Consider the following 16,948-nt stretch of genomic DNA (forward strand, 5'->3'; position numbering starts at 1 on the left):
ATACAACTCAGTCTATTTTTATGTCACGCCTAGACAGAGCATGTGCTCTCTTCAAGACCTTTTGTTTTTTAACATTGAGCTTAGAGGCCATCAATTGCTTACCATTGGTTGGGTTTGTTATTGTCACTCTCATTGACTTGTTTCTTATTGGTCAGCTGTCGTAGGCCTTTTTCCTCATTGTGTTTGTTCCTCCCATAGAGCATGGACACATTACTTGTTTCCTTCCTCTCCTCATTTTCTAGACACTACTTTTCCCTTTGTTTTTAAACACACTAATGGAGTTCGTCTTTTTCTGCTGGCTCCATCGTGTACTTCTTCCCCCTCTGTGTTCTAATTCCTAATTCTTTTAGGCAAGACGTGTTGGCTTCGCCAATGCTTCTTCCTTGCCTTGCACCCTGCCCCAACACCCATATATGCAGAACACCTTTCCCTCAATATTGTTGCCCAGTGCTCCCTGAGCGGCCATAGGTGCCAAGTTGCCCTATATTCAGACAGTCCTTACTTTTTAGCCAACAGCTCTTATCATGATGTGATGTTTGTGGTCCACGCTCTCAGCGCTACGAGTGAAACTGCAGGAGCAAGGATGCAGAGCTGAGGGCCCAAACCCGCCGGTAATGGAGGTTCTTAACTGAGCGCGCCACTGACGTTGGGTGACGTGCTCCTCTGTGGACTTTGCCCCTTGTGATAAATCGTGAGGGGCGTTAAGCTTTTTTTTTTAAACAAAATGTATTCTAGATAAGTTGTGGCTTATTCGCTCTTCATTTGTTTTTAATATAAATAAGTTGTTGCTTATTCGCTCTTCGTGGTACTACCTCCTTTGCTTCCTATCCAGAGGTGCTGGAGTCAACTCAAATAGTTAAGGCCTCGTGTTATCCTCTTTGAAGTGCTCGCTGTATTTCAAGAGGGGGTGGGGTCTGCGGTCAGTAACATGCTCTCAGATGGTAACTGCCTCCTGTGCTCCGAAGCGCTATACACCTTGTGTTTGGCACGTCTTGAATTTGAGGTGCTTCTTACAACACCGAATACCCTAGGGTCTGCACTTCCTGCTTTGAGGTGCCCTCTGGGAGGTCTCTGGCCAGTCACGTGACCTCGTGCAGGGGAGGACTCACTCGGTGTCACTTCCTTGTCACCATGGGCGGCTGAGCTCTCACGTGAACCTGCCTCCAAAAGGGCAGTCCCGGGGCAGCGTGCAAGCTCAGACCGCGCTCGGCGTCTGCGGGAAGAGGACGTGTACGCGGCGAGGCTCAGGTAATGGGAGTATGAATGCTAGGAATGCTGCCTCATCCCGTCACGCGTGCTGCGCTTCGAGGTGGGACCTGCTCGTGCAAAGGGGGGGTGTGGTATATCGGCGTAACATGTTTAAATTAGACTTTTCTATATATGCGCATGTTAAACATACATGTATCAATATATGTGCACGCGTACACAGTCACATTTAAACATGGTAAGCAAATGTGTGCGTATATTTTTAAGTATGAATTGTCATATTGGCTTAAAATGTTTAAATGTGACTTTTTGTACGTATATATCTATATACTTATATGTGTGTGTGTATGTATATATGTGTATATATATATATATATATATATATATATACACACACACACACCACCCTTTGTAGGTGGCCACAACAGTTGTATCTGTGCCCCATTGCGTCTCCCCTAAAATTCCCTTCAAGAAACGCCACTGGAAGACCTCCGATCTGTGCAGGACCTCCTCCTCACACCTGGGCTCAGGAGGTATTTCCTTATTCAGCACGAACGGACATCAGATCAGACGCAGAATCCCAGAGAACCGGCTAACACCATGCTTTTGAGACTGCATTATAGTCCTTTTAGATTTTGCCTCTATGTCGCTGCAGGCTGAAGCATACATGCTTAGAGGGAAAGATGCTGATGGAGTTGAGGGTTCTCCCAGTGGCCAGGACGGTGTCTTCTGCCCAGAGGCACACCTGATTTTGCCCCCTCTGTGAGACAGTATGTTTGACCTCTAACTCAGCTGCTCACTAGGGTCCATTCCTGCTTGCCGCACTGCCACCATGGAAACCTGCTGGCCCTCGCATTATGGTGATAATACTGGACAAATTCATGGGGGTGAATCCCGTTACTGATGCTGGATCTGGCACACAGTTAGTAATTCTTGGCAACTCATGGACAGTAGCTCATTATATCCACCTCAAGTAAAATTCTCGCTCTCACATGATAGTGCTAATTCCAGACAAATTGTGGGCATCAATGGGATGAAGCCAATTGCACTCCGCTGGTAAAATTCTGCCCCTCCTAACGCAGGTGCTTTTTGCCAAATTTGTTGATATCCACGGAATGATTCCCACACCTGGTAAAATGCTGACCCTTGCATAACAATAGTATATCTTGGTACCCCTCTGTCCTAGTGAGAGTAATTAACAGCTTTTAACCAAAGCCACAGGAATTAAGCAGCAGAGGACTACATTTTTCAGCAGAGTTGACTAAATTATGCAGCAACTGCAAATTATGTGGTGTAATGTGGCACATTTTGGGTTAGTATTGCGTCCTTATTTTGGTATTTTTACAAATGTTAAGACTTTCTGGCCACAGGTTTCAACTCATTAGCACCACTTTGACACCCAAATACAGAAATAAGCAACAGAAAAGAGACCAGTCAACCTTTTCGAAGGGCCCTCCACTGCATTGCACCACAGGGTGCCACATTTGTACTAACTTTTGATCTAGAAACATGTTTTTTTGTGCTGAAATCTTCAGTTTATCCAGCAGATAATGTCAGACCAGCCAAGGAGCATGATGAAGGAACTGCTTAACCAGGCTCTACTTTACCAGGTTCTACTTTGTCTAATACACATACCTTACAATGGTGCCAGCCTCAGACACAGCTGCCAGAGAGCACCTGCTTATGTCTGGCTCTGATGTGAGCAATATTCTATTCCAGCTCAGTGCTGACTTCTGATCAGGCAAAGATGGCCGCAAGACGTTCTGCTCACACCTGACTCTGGTGTATTTTACACCAATACTGAATTACAGTATCAACCTCCAATCAGAGACTGCAGCCTGGTAGTCTCAGCTCACACCCGGTTGGTTCGGGGGTTGCCAGTAGGGCAGCATGGTGTCGATATGTGATAGTAAATGGTTCTCTGGAGAGAGCACCTGGCTCGGGAGAACACTCAAGTCAGACATAATACCCTGTGAGAGTAACTGGTCACACCGGGAGCTTATGATTGGCTATATGTGACCATCGTAACCTAATGCACAATCCAAGATCCGAATTTGAGCCTCAGAAGAGGACCTGTTTCCTGTACATAAGTAGTACAGCACAGTACAGCCTCTCAATCGCATGGAGATCCCTGGGAAAGGAGCCACCCTGCTTGGGCTCAGGGTATCGTGTGTTGTTGTGTCCCGCACCTAGATGCCAGTGAACCATAGGGAAATCTAGGCACTCGGATTGTAATCACTACACAGTTGCTTAAGGGAAATCATGACTAGGTGGCTAGTTTTTGACTTGGTTCAGCCCCTGTATGTAAGAGATGAATATGATGTAAGAATGTCAAGTGCGTCTGTCCCTATGCATAATGACATTATTAATGATTTAAAGAACACTTATTAATTTCGTTTTTCTTTTATAGCGCTATTCCTATCCATATAGGGTGTCTGGGTGCTTCACATCACGCACACATTCTACAGACAATTATACAGGAAAAGTTGCATAAGACAATGAAGGTTACAAAGTGTTAGAGTCACATTATATACATACGATAAAAAACGTAACAAAATGGTTGGAGTTGTCAGTACTAATAAGACTTTAGTGCTACCTGAACGAACTTTTTTAAAGCAACATTAAAATAGCAAGAGATTGAGGAAAACAATTAAGTTCTCAACCTATGACATTCAGTTTGCATGTTGCTCCTTGGGGCCAGTTGATAGCTAAAAGAACTATACTAGAAAGGTTGTAATTTAGGAACTGCAAGTAACAAAATAATCTGTCACAAAAGTAGTAACCCACTGAGCTACCTATATAAAATGCAAATCTGTGACCTGCGTGTTATAAGTTGTGCTTTGCGGCAGGCATATTACATCTATGATGAGACAAAACTGTGGCTAGAGAACCCAGATCTCCCTACATTAAGTTTAATTCCTGAAAAAATGCTGGGTACACAAATCTCTGCAGCAGTTACCTTAACCCCATAAAATGCATCACTTATGGCTGTACCATATGCTAGGAGTGAAAAGCAGGGTAGCGGGTCGTTTTCTTTTCTGGGTCCTTTCGAGCTACGTTCAGAGCCTTCCATAAAAAGTTAAAGATCTGGCTATTCTCTCAGCCCTGGGCACCTTGTTTTCTGCGGCGCATCTATCATGCCCTATTGTCTATCTTCTAGTGCCTGGACACCCTCCATGGAGCTGTTTCACTCTAAAGATACTCCACATAATTACACTCTACTCAATGCAACATAAATACACTCCACATACCACTCAGTACCACATAATTACATCCAAATAATTACACTACTTAATGAAACATAAATACACTTCATAATACCACTCAGTGCCACATAATTACACGCCACACAATTACACTCTACTGAATGCAACATACACTCCACATAATACAACTCAGTGGCACATAATTACACGCCGCATCATTACACTCTACTAAATACAGCATAAATGCACTCCACATAATACCACTCAGTACCACATAATCAGACTTACAATTACTCTATTCAATGCAACATAAGTACACTCCACATACCACTCAGTGCGACATAGTTACACGCCAATGCCTTTTATTTGTTTTTAAAATCAACACATAAATAAAAGGCAATGTCATTTACAATGCCAATAGATCAAACTCTTGTAAATGCGAGACCTTTTGCATTGCAAATACTTGTTTTAGGTTTCTACTGAGACGGTGCATGTGCTGTTGCTGAAAGGCATTTTGTTAGGTTATTTCAATTTCGAGCAATGTTAGTATCAAGATTACAGCACAGTTTTGACCTCTGTTCGGACACATAGATCCAGGAGAGGCTCTGAACGTACTAGGGTTCTGCACATGGAAAGGTCGGCTGGATGTGTTTTTCACAAGTAATAGAGCTCGTGAATAACCTTAAGTCAGATGCACAGTCTTGGCAGAGGTCTTACACGCACACTTATTTAATTGATTTTTATTATTAGCTGTATCGATGTAGCTTGGAAGCCAGTAGAGCACTTTACATAGTGACCCGCACACAGAGTTAGAAGGCTCATGTGTGGACATTTTAATGGTTCAGGTGAATTTCGCATATGTACAGGTGGATCCGGGCAAGAGGAAGGGAGCTTGGTAATTGGGAGGCAGGAAGATTAATATGTGATGAGATTTGTAAGTTGTTCCTGATGTGCTAGAGAAGGAGTTAGTCTGAGGTACCGGGACAGCTCCTCGCACAGGCTAGGACCATATGAGGAGAACATCTGTATCCCTTTGAGAGACTTGGGATTTGCTGTCGTGCAAGGCGAGTCTGATGATAGTCCACTGCAAGAGGTGTGGATGTTGCTTGGTAGAGCTCTCACAATGTACATTGCCTTAGATCACAACAATACCGGCTGTAGTAGAAATAAAGGACTGTACAACAATAAGCCTGGTGTATTTACATCACTGGGGATGGGCATCCCTACAGTGGATCTTCAGGAAGTGCCTGACCCTCACTGTGAGTGAGGCTTAGGCAGCGTGGCATGCATCTTAAATCAGCTTATTTGTGTGTTACTGCTCCGTGTATAGTCATAACATTGATAACAGAGCTGCAAATTGGGCAGGGCCGAGTCCCATAGCCCTAATGGACCAACCCCCTCTGGCATCACACAGAGCATCTCAACCACGATGTGAACTAGGAGAGAGCCACAGGAGTTGATTAAGGCTGGCTGATCTGTTCACATTTTCACTGGTTAGTGTGCAGAAGGGATGTGGTATGTGCAAGAGCTTTCTGCAGCACCATGATGGGGGCAGGGAGACGGGTCAAAAGTGCATTGCTTACATCTGTGTGTGAAGTGACTACAGCTTGGCCTGTGTCTCGGATGTTCTCTTTAGAGAAGTATGGTTTCGTTTTGTGAAAGAGGCTAATCAGATATGGAGCAGTTAGATCTTTTTTAGATTTTCAAGGCCTTTAAAATGAAGTTCTGTTTGTATTTTTACAAACGGGCTCAAATTAAGCACTGACTGTGGCTGAATAAATCGGCCTATTACGGATTTTCCCGTCGTCGTTGGTTAATATCAGTGGATTGCTTTAGGAATGTGATGATGTAGCAGGGTGCTCATAAATACAATGCTTCAGAGCTTGACAGTCCTTTTCTTTTATTCTCTGCCCGCGCATTGCTTCATGTCAGTTGTGGTCGGCAGAAATGATGTTCTGTTGTAGACTGACCAGTCGAGGCCCATCCATTGAAATTTGTTCCCGGGTAGTTTGCTTGTTCAACAGGGCTAGCATGTGCTGTGTGAATCTTGCTTACATTGCAGTACATGGCCACCACCGTGATTGCAGGGATGCGCTTAAAGCACTCCATTACAGTACATTATTGTATTGTCCATTACTTTGTCTGAGTGTGTGTCTTGCTTTCGAGGTTGCTGCATGTGTGTATTGAACTCTTCTAGCCCTAGGGTTGTCTGGCAATATTCACCCAAAAGATTAATCATTAAAAAAAACATTCCAAGCCCTCTTGGGTGTCTTTCCTCCTTCTGTTTCTTCCCATTCCTATATATTTTTCAGATTTCGTCGCCTTCGATGTCATTTCCTCTCCTGATTTATCTACCTATATTTCATTCCATTCCAACCTTTTTTTTTTTTTTTAGTTTTCGCAGACTGTTACTTTTACCATCTTTCTCACCATATTCCTTATCTCCCATTCCCTCTTTCTTTGGTATTCCCTTTCTGGTCTCTTCAATGCTCTGGGTCTTATTCCCCTCTTTGTCGTCCAATCTCTCCTTGCTTATTCTCTCACTGATTAGTTCTCCCTGTTTCTGTTTGCCCCTTTCCCTCTGCAGTATTTCACTCTCCCATATTTGGAGCGTAGGCCAACTTGACCTATCACTTTCCGGGCCACAGTGTCTGCTTTGCCATAATGTCAGGTCGCTGCTTCAGACAGGGTGCATGTTGTGTGTGTGTGTGTGTGTGTGTGTGTATATATATATATATATATATATATAACATGACGTGATAATATAGCCTTGGCATTGAGGCAGAATTGGTTAGGGAGCCGAACATGGCGCAAGCCATACTGAAGCCTGGACTGATCTGCCAGACTCTGTAACAGATGAACCATACAGTGTCAGTGATTCGAGGGCCCGACAGCCAACTCCCCATGGTGTGCTACCATATGACACCGGGATGGACAAACCCATACAGCTACATAAACCACACAGGCACAGTGAACCGAGGGCCTTGGCAGCTAGACTCTACCATAAAACCAAGGGTTTTCAGCCATATGCCTGCCTGCTCCCTCCCAGGCATGAATCCAGGTCCCACATTGCCTGTCCCTTGCAAGCATGAACTATACAGGCATAGGGAGTCCTAGTACAACTAGGCAGCCCCTCTTTGGCTTGAATCACACAAGACACACAGTCCTTATCCCTACCCAGACATGCTACTGATACACCCTGGATCTAGCCCAAAATCACCTTTCTCTCCCAGGCATGAGCCGTGCTGCTACCGGTAATCCAGATCTGTTGAGATAATCGTCCATGGCGATCCAGAATCCGACATCGGCTCCAAATTAACACCTCTAAAACTCTCAACACCTTTTGGAGAGCTCTTAACCTCCTCCTCTGCACTTTCCGCTACACCATGAGGAGAAATATACAAAACCACCCCACTGACATCTACACATTCCTACCCACGCTAGTACATGTTCCAATCTTCCCTCTTTACATACGCTTCCACATGCAAGGTATGACACCTTACTCTTACTGCCCAAATCATTTTTTCTTAAATGACGACCAGCATATAAGGTCCTCGTCAATCCTTGTATTTCAAATCACTGAGAGAAATATATTAAATCCATGGGTTCTGTAGGAGACAACACCGCTCCTGTGCTTTGTAAGGGGTATACAGTGTTCCTCCAGCTTGTTGCCACTTGTAAAGTTTACGCTGAGACCAATTGATGATTTTAGGAAGAAGGTTTATTCATCACAGCACAGTACCCTTCAACGCCACCAACTGCTAAGTACTGGACCGATTACCCCATTGACTCTTTCATTCCATTACAGAATCCAGTTTTATCATACTACCCAGGTGACATAACATGGATACCCTCACAATCCACGCTAATGCAGATATAAAATCCAATAAGACCCTAACTGCTGGACCGACCCACCATTAGCCTTATAAACACTGGGAGTTTGTGGCCAGCGAGCTTGTCTCTCCCAGGCTTGCTACCGTACAGATCTGATCGTGGTAGGGGTGTGCGGGCCAAAGAGTAGTGGGTGGGTGATAAAGGGTGTTGGACATGGACTCCTATAGGAAAATTGCCACAAAACTTTCTCTTTTTTTTTCTCCCCCTTTCTTTGCTGACTCTTTCTTCATAGCCATAGCAAACTGGCCTCCTTCTCATTGTACAGCAGAGGGAAGGTGCACCTGCCTCACCCGCACTATGCTGAGAGTGCTTATACAATAGGTTCTGTGTGCCATACCTCTGTGCGCCATGTAAACCGGTACACAACATACCTGGGGCGGGTATGGCACTGGCTAGTAGTGGGACATAGCACTGAGTGTGCCACCCACTGGATAGCCATCAACCCTATCTCAAGTCTGCCATAACAGACCTGTGGGGTGCTATTGTGCCCTGCTAGGTTGGCATCACTTGCACCTCACTCAACCCCGAGTGGGTTGTCCCATACCATGAGGGCACCCCCACGGGGGAGCCTAGAAGGGCACCGGGGGTGGTGGTAGGCTGAAGGCTGGCGGGCGCATATGGGTGTACCATGCCCAGGTAGTGAGGAACAACCAAAATGAATCTTCCCCCGCCTTAGATATCCGCTCTACTCATAGATACTCTGGGGGTGTTGCCAATTCTCTGGAGCTCCTCAGGGCCCTGCGCACATCCTCACTGTCAAGACTGCGTGGAAGTGTGTGCGCACCTTCCTACATAGATTAGGTACAGGCGCTGACACACTGTTCCAGAACATAGCCTGGGCTGCCAATCTAGAGCAAAGCTTACACAGGCCCTGGTGTTGTTTTGGATATGTGTCCCGCCTGCAGTAGCAGGGTGGAGGATGCGGTATAGCACCTATGGCATTTTTGACAGGTGCCTGGCCTGCAATCACAGGCTGATAAACGTATACCGCATCCCCGATGTTCTAACCCCAGGGTTAGGTTTGCTGGTGCAGGCCTGTGCAAGGTGCCTGGCCTGCCGTCGCTGGCCGGGAGTGCGCACTTGCGCCCAAAAGGGTGTCAATCCATGCCCAGCGGGTCAGAGCAGAGTGCTGCGCCTGCCTCTGTACCAAAGGTGCTAGGGCCCATGTAAGCCATATAGCTGGCCTCTCCTTGCAGCGTGAAAGCAGGCACGCCCTTCCTATCCATGTTGGGAAGTGGCACTGATTCCATGTTCTGAAACACAGGGCGATCAGTCATTGCAGACTGGTGGGTGTGCACTGGTAGCTATCGTGAGTAAACTCCTGGGCAGTATGCCATTGTAGGCCGCTGAGTACATGCACATATGGTGCCCATGATTGTGTGTGCCGCCTGCCAATGCAGGCTCGTGCATGTGTACAGACACATGTATTAAACCTGTGTCCAGACTCGGCAGGAAAATCTGCACCACGGGTGCTGGAAACGGTGTCCCGCCTGCCATCGCAGGTCGTTGTGCGCAGTAGCATGCATGTGCCCAGTTTGTGAGGAATACCTATGCGTGTTTTCACTACCTATGAGTCCTGCTCTTCCCATAGATTAACATGATGAAGTGGTTGACACCAGTTTGGACTGGCGTAGTGGATTGCAGTGGAGCAGCTTCATGATGTTTCATATCAAAGGACTTGCAGTACCAAATCCTTTCCATTGGTAAAATGGGTGTTAGCATGACTCGCTTAGAAATGCCACTTATGGAATATGGACATTTCTATGCTCCAAGAGCCTTGGGGTCTGTGGTTAGGAACATGGCCCACTAAACCTTAAGATCTGTATTCCACAGCCCCAAGGCAGACAGGCCTACACATTATGGGAGACATCTGTGGTTCAAAGGACAATTCCTAAACTACCCTAAACATTAAGGACTCATTTCATTATAACTACGGGTACCATCCTTCAGCAAAGTGTGAGATACGCTTGTAGGGACGTGGGACTAGAGAACCTGGACTGCGCTGTGCACATTGTCGGAGATTCTGTTGTGCACATGAAAGATAACTGTCCTAATAGGGCTGGCCTGGGCCGAGGGCCTGCTGAAGTGTGGTGCCCTGAAGTGTGCCTCCAGTTCTCTCAAATTCCAGGGTCATCAAATATCTTCTGCAAGGGTTGTACACCATCTACCTGTGACATCTGGAGAACGGTACTCTCTCAAGTGCCCACCTCTGCTACTGAATCAACTGGTAGCGTGGTGCAAGCGTGGAACTAAGACTTGCCTGGAGACCGGATTTTCTAGTGCAGAGCCTCAGAAATTGTGCCCGCATCGAAGATGGGTGGTTCCTGTATTGCGGGGACCTTGAAACTTATAAGCATCTAGGTGATGGTGAGCGGATTCACCAGTTGCAGGACTCCAAGTAGCCTGTTTCGCTGATCGTGCTGCATCTCTCTCATACAATACGCCGACTGCATTCTCATTGCGTGCGGTGTCCGATTCACTGGGTGCAACCCTCGGAGATGGAGGTGTACCCAGAGTAGTGCCTCATTCTACCTTCTGTGTCTCTGCTGAACTTGTGCCTGTGTGTGTGACCAGACTCATTTGGTGCAGCTGTATCATCTTGCACAGGACGTGGGGCCTACTTTCCAGGGAGTAATGGAATTGCATCTCATCGCTGTCTGTTGCATTCCATCTCAACGTGCACCGGTCATTGTGCCTCCATTCCCGGGAAGTGCAGAATTTGCAATTCATCTTGTTTGACTCATCGCAATGTGCACCAAGTGCTGTGCCCGGATTGCCTGGGCACAACCTGGATCATCGTATACCGATTGGGGTGCCACATCCTATCAAGAGGCTCTCCTGTGTTACTTCCCATTCATCGGTTGTTACCTTATTGGCCTTCATTGTGGTGTATCTACTGCCCTCTCCACACCTGGCCCCTCCCAAAGACGTCTTGACACCATGTGGTAGCTAGTGAGGTTGACTGGGTTGAAGAAACGCTTCAGAGACAGTTCAGAAGCGGATCAAGAGACTGCATGACTCCTTTGTGTTTTGAGACCTGTGGGTGAACATCCAGAGTGGCTGCTAACCTCTCTCTTGTTTACATCTACCTCCTAATTTAAACTATTACACATTCCCACCTGCTTCCCGAGGACCCAGACAGTGTGACTTTGGCCACGTGCTGGCCAGTGTCCAGGGGGGTGGGGTTGGGTATCTTCCAGCTGGGGGTATAAGACAATCTGGGTGAACTAGAGGGTGGAAGAAGGCTTGGGCCACAGAGTCGGCAGAGGGTGAACCATTGACCTGCTGAGTACCAGTGGCACTGCATTAGGTTGCTAAGTACGTATGTGTGGTAAAAGCATGCTGTACAGACTAGCTGTTACCTTTCGCACTGCGTAGTGGTGTGGAGTGAGTTCGGAATGATCGTGTGTTGACCGCCTGTGATTCACAACCCTGGCTGATGGTGCCGCATTATACACTGCTTGTTGCCAAAAGCACAATACCTTTTGACATTGGGTTTTCCTGCGTGGCTCCGACACGCGGTGCTGCTAAAAAGTGTTTTGTTTTCATGTATGTGTATAATTTTGACATTGTGTACTGCATAAGGGTGCTCTCTCTCAATTGGTGGGGGAGGGTTAGATTAGGAATTGTCCACACTGTGCATAATATTGATATCATCACCGTACAAGTGGGCCTAGTCCTGCTAGTAATATTTCCGAATTTGTTTTATGACCATAAGTGTATTATTTCATGTTATAATTGAATATGTGTGTTAAATATGAACAACATCCTCAGTGAAGTCTTGTTTGTGCCGCTAAGTGTATTTATCATGAGGGGTTGTTGCTGTGCCTTTGCTTTATACATTGCCTCAGTAGTGAGCCTGTCTGCTCAGAGCCAAGCTACCCAAGGGTGAGCACGGTATGTACAGTGACCTATATCACCTGCCCTTGACAGGAGAGGTAGTTCTGCCTGGCTGGGGGCATCTCTTCAGTCAACCAGACACTGCCGGTTCCAACAAAGGGGCATAGTGGTAAACCAGGTTGGAGGCAGGATTGGAGTTACAGCCACGCATCAGGACAATGAAGGCTAGAGGGATTTATGTAATATCTTTGTTTTGTTGATTGTAGTTAAGCTCCGAATGCCAATACATTACTCCAGTTAACTGCATACTGGACTTGATAACTAGCGTCAAAGGCCATGATGTAACACGCCATAAATGCATTGATTTATACAGTAGTATTATGCAATATGATGATGTATAACGGGCATATCAGTTGTTCCGAAACAGTTATAAACTATAATAAAAACACATTTAAACAGAAAAATTAAGTCTAGAGGGATTAGTGGTGTGGGGAGAGGTAAATGGGGAGGGGTGGATGGGGATGAATGGTGTGAATGTGTTTTTGGCCTGTGAGGGGGGGGGGGGGGGGGGGGGAGAGAGGGGAGAGGATTAAGTAGGACAGTGAGTAAGGAGAATTAGAGTAAAACTAGAGTGGTGATGGTGTGATCAAGAGGGTAGGACCAGGGTAAAAAGGCAAATTTACGAGGACATGTACATCTGAAACACAAACGAGCACAATTTAGACTATCTGCGCCCACGCAAACTCCATTGCGGTCTGAGACAGCCCGGAAGCTGTACACCGCCGTTATCTTGTTGCACAGTACAGGGCTTGCTTAAAAGATAACGCAGCTTCCTATATAAATGCTGGAAGGTGCAAGCTGGACAACCCAGACGTTTCTGGCAGCTTGTATCCCCGCCGGCGCCTGGGTTAACAGGCTCCCGCGGAGCGCCGTTTGAGTACATGACCTGGTATTTAAAAAAAGACCATTGTTCGGAACAAAAGGAGGCGCCTATTATTCTTTCACAGGTCTCCCTTGAAACTGCTTCTTTCAATCCTTCCGTGCAACAGCAGGGGTGATATCATGGCTGTCTTGACGACATGCAGTCCAGCATATCACTCTTCAGAAGTAAATTTGGCAATACATGGTGAAATCACATTTCGAAATAACTTGTTTACAATATTGTCCCAAGAGCAGTATTGCAATTAGTGCGGAATTACCCACACCCATGCGTCGAAAGGAGTGCTAGTTTTAGCACTCACCTTTCGCCTCATTCTTGTTGACATGGTATCTATCCAGTCCTGTGACTTGCTATCTGGCCACGTGACCTGGTTCTTGCCTCGCCACGTGACCCGCCATGCCTTCGTACTATTGTTTATTCCGACATATTTGCCAATAAAGGAGTTCTTTTCACTTAAAAAAATAAACTTCAAACATGGCTTGTAGACCGGAGTGGGAGGAGGCCCTTTCACAAAATTTCTAAAAGTTTTTACTGACTTTTTAATGCCCATGCTCACAAAACTTTTGCCTAGGAGTACTCGACCACGGGGGAAAAACATGAGCCATCTTGGCTAAGAAATCAATGACACTGGCTGAGTAAACTCCGCTTGTCATCTTCCCTATCGTAAACATTTTCGAAGGGAAGGAGAAGTGACTCACATTTGGAGTCATTCAGAAACCCACGAGGGTTCCGTCCTCTCGACTGGTATGAGCAAAGTTGGTCGATTGAGGTTGTGAAGACGACGTATGTCCAATGCAGTGGCTTAAAAATGTGTGACGCCCTGAAGAAACTGCCTAAATGTGATTGGCAATGAAACATGTCGGCAAGTAGAGTATGGTTGGATAAGTAGTACCTAAATACACTTTTGTAGTGCCCACAACCAACACGAAAGAGACAGAATAAAAAAAATATCCGAGTTGTTTGTGGTTTATATGTTGTTTTGACACTATGTGTGTTGTCTGTGGTTTATTTACACTGCACATCTTCACAAACACATTTTTGTTTTGTTACTGGACACATTTCTTCTTTTGAGCTTGATGGTGCCAATGATGAGATCAGGGCAATCCTGGTGAGTACCTGTCAGGTTCCCGTCGGTGGTGCGCCCGTGAGGCGCCATCTTGCTCACACACACTTTTTTCTGTTGGTCTGAGTGTGGCACATAGGTGTGTGTTATTCGTTGTCCCAAATCTGTTGTTCTACATAAAGGGATTGGGCATTTTTAAATATGGCACTATATGGATGTACCTCCTACCTCAGTAAATTAAAATAGAGGAGCTAGTGGCAAAAGTCTTGCAACGTAGGGTACAGCATAAAAATAAGTAATTCATAGGTGCCTCTGTGGTCTAGGTCATTTGTGTGGAAGTATATATTGAGTGGAGGGCGACCTATGACCTTATTTTCCCTCTGAGCTCCTTGTTGTCAGTCATAAGAAATCAATGAGCCTGAAAGCATCTGTGCGTGCCACAGATCCTTTTCGTGTCGTTTTGAAGACACTCCAGCCGGTTTGTGTATGTATTAAAATAGTCTGTTTAAGAGGCAGTAGTGAACACAGAAGAGCTCAAAACTGAGTCATCGCTATAACTCTTCATTCCATTGTGTGGGTGCACGTTGCATTAGCAGTATAACGACTATTTTCTCTTTGCTGTCTCCCCCGCCACAGATGGAGAGAGGTGTGTGCCTGTTGGTCGTGCTGCTGGCAGCCCTGCCAGGGACCTTACCATTCCCAGCGTCTGGTGGGAAACCGTCCCTACGATTCTTGGCGCTGGGGGATTGGGGCGGACTCCCTGTCGCCCCCTACCACTCTGCCCGTGAGATGCTGACCGCCCGCGAGATGGGGAAGGCGGTGGCCACCTTGGGGGCAGACTTCATTCTCGGCCTGGGTGATAATTTCTACTACAGCGGAGTGCAGGACGTCGACGACAAGCGCTTTCAGGTGCGTAGCTACTCCATGGCTCTTAGTCTAGGGCAGAGGTAGAGATGGGTGTACTATAAAATGACAACATAATGTGTATAGAAACGCAAAGCACAAGCAAACGTACCCTCAAGCACACAACATTACGCCGCCATTACCTCCTAGCTTGTGAGACATTGATAACACTTTATTCTGGTCATGTAATGGGCAACCCAGCTGCCGACCCACAAATAAGGAGCGGAAAACTCTTTACCCATACATATAACAGATTACATAGATCTCTCATGGTCAAAGATACACTACCTTCATGCCAAGCTACGCAAACCAGTTATATACTATACACTGAACCCTTGTGGAGAAAATTAAATGTTCACATTTGCGCAATATTTCTGCATGCAGTATTTCATACCTGATGCAAATTCTTCGAAGGTACATTTTCTGAATGTGGGTACTCATGGAAAACTAGAACTGTTGTAGTTATTTAGTGCTCCTGGGAAGTTGTACGACCACTTAAGTTAGTACTTTGGTTTTAACATGGAAGCATGCCTCTGCCATTTAAAGCTCCAGCATTGTTGTTGAGTTCACTTGGGGTGGGGTGCACTTTTAGGGTTGGGTGAGACCAGGCATTGAGGAGCCCGGTTTGGCTGTATTTGAGGTTGAAGTCACTTAGGATTGGGTGGAAATGGGGTTTGGAGCACTTCCGGTTTGGTGTACTTTCAGTTGTGTGCACTTGGGGTTGCATGCCCTTAGGATTACATGTAGTATTAGTTGTGTGTACTTTGGGTTATGTAAATTTGAGGTTGAATGTAATTGTAGTTGGATGCACTTGGGGGTGGGTACACTTGAGGTTGAGTGATGGTTTGATGGCTAACCTTTGGATCAGATGTACTGGGGTTTGGGTGCCCCAGGGTTTTGCTACATTTATGCTTTGCCGTCCGTGATGTTGGGTTCACTTGGGTGTCTTTGCAGGTGGGTACACTTAGGGTTGCATGTGCTTAGAGCTGGGTGCACTGCGGATGTTCTGCTCTTGGGGCTGAGTGGATATATATTTTGAGATGGAGACAAAGTCCAGAATATTGCCATTTGGGGGCAAGGGAGGGGTAGGGAACCCCCTCCCTAGTTGGTTGGGCCCGCATGTGGTGAGTTTCTTTGCCTTTTCTAATATTCAAAACAGTCTTAAAATAAAGACTGTAATTTACTCCATTTTTGTTTGTCAACATTATCACATTATTTCATTGAAATTCTCCACTGTGTAGTACAACAGCACTCTCAAAACTGTCACCCTTCACAGCTCTCATCTACCTTAAATGGCCGCCTAGGTCACAACAGCACTAAAAAATAACAAGGCCTCTTACAGAACCCATTAGACAAAGTTCTTTAAACCTAAAACCACACAGACATGCATACGGTTGGGTTTCAACATGCTCACTTTAGTTCTACACACAGTGACTATTACACATCATCTTACAATATCATCTAAAACTAGAACTCTGCCCGTACTCAACACGTAACACAGTCAGAATATGCAGTAAATTAGTAACTGGGGCATCTATCAGTACTTGCACCCATCAGCGATCATGAGGCAGAGAAGATCTTAAGATCTTGTAGTCAAGAAATGACCAATATTGTCCGGTCTGAGAAGCAGTCTACAGTATCCACACAACAGATAAAGCTTTCCAAGAACATCTAAATTCAGTTGTGAAAACTGACAGATTTTAACCTGTGTCATCATTGATTTTACAGAGTAAATATTTTTGCTTCTCACGGTGCCAAAGTCTTGCGTTGTGAAGCAGGGTGTTACTGACTCGCAATCACCACTGTTGTGTTTCACATTTCTCTTTGCGGGGTCTGAGAGTTTCCTTCTGAATTCTGGGTCAAGTACTTTGGAAAAAATGATTTGGTATTTCCTCT

The 16,948-nt window shown here is 45.8% G+C and overlaps 1 protein-coding gene across 1 annotated transcript in view; it reads left to right on the forward strand.

Annotated features, from left to right (window-relative positions):
* The first annotated feature begins 807 nt into the window (after nt 1–807).
* Nucleotides 808–16,948, forward strand: part of ACP5 (acid phosphatase 5, tartrate resistant) — a 49,935-nt gene continuing 33,794 nt past the window's right edge. The window contains exons 1-2 of the mRNA XM_086962545.1: nt 808–1,248; nt 14,786–15,058. Of these exons, the coding sequence (XP_086818671.1) occupies nt 14,786–15,058 (273 nt within the window). The 5' untranslated portion in view covers nt 808–1,248. The remainder of the gene's footprint in view (nt 1,249–14,785; nt 15,059–16,948) is intronic.

This window comes from Lissotriton vulgaris, chromosome 1_1 (assembly GCF_964263255.1).
Source record: "Lissotriton vulgaris chromosome 1_1, aLisVul1.2, whole genome shotgun sequence".
NCBI classification, from domain to species: domain Eukaryota; kingdom Metazoa; phylum Chordata; class Amphibia; order Caudata; family Salamandridae; genus Lissotriton; species Lissotriton vulgaris.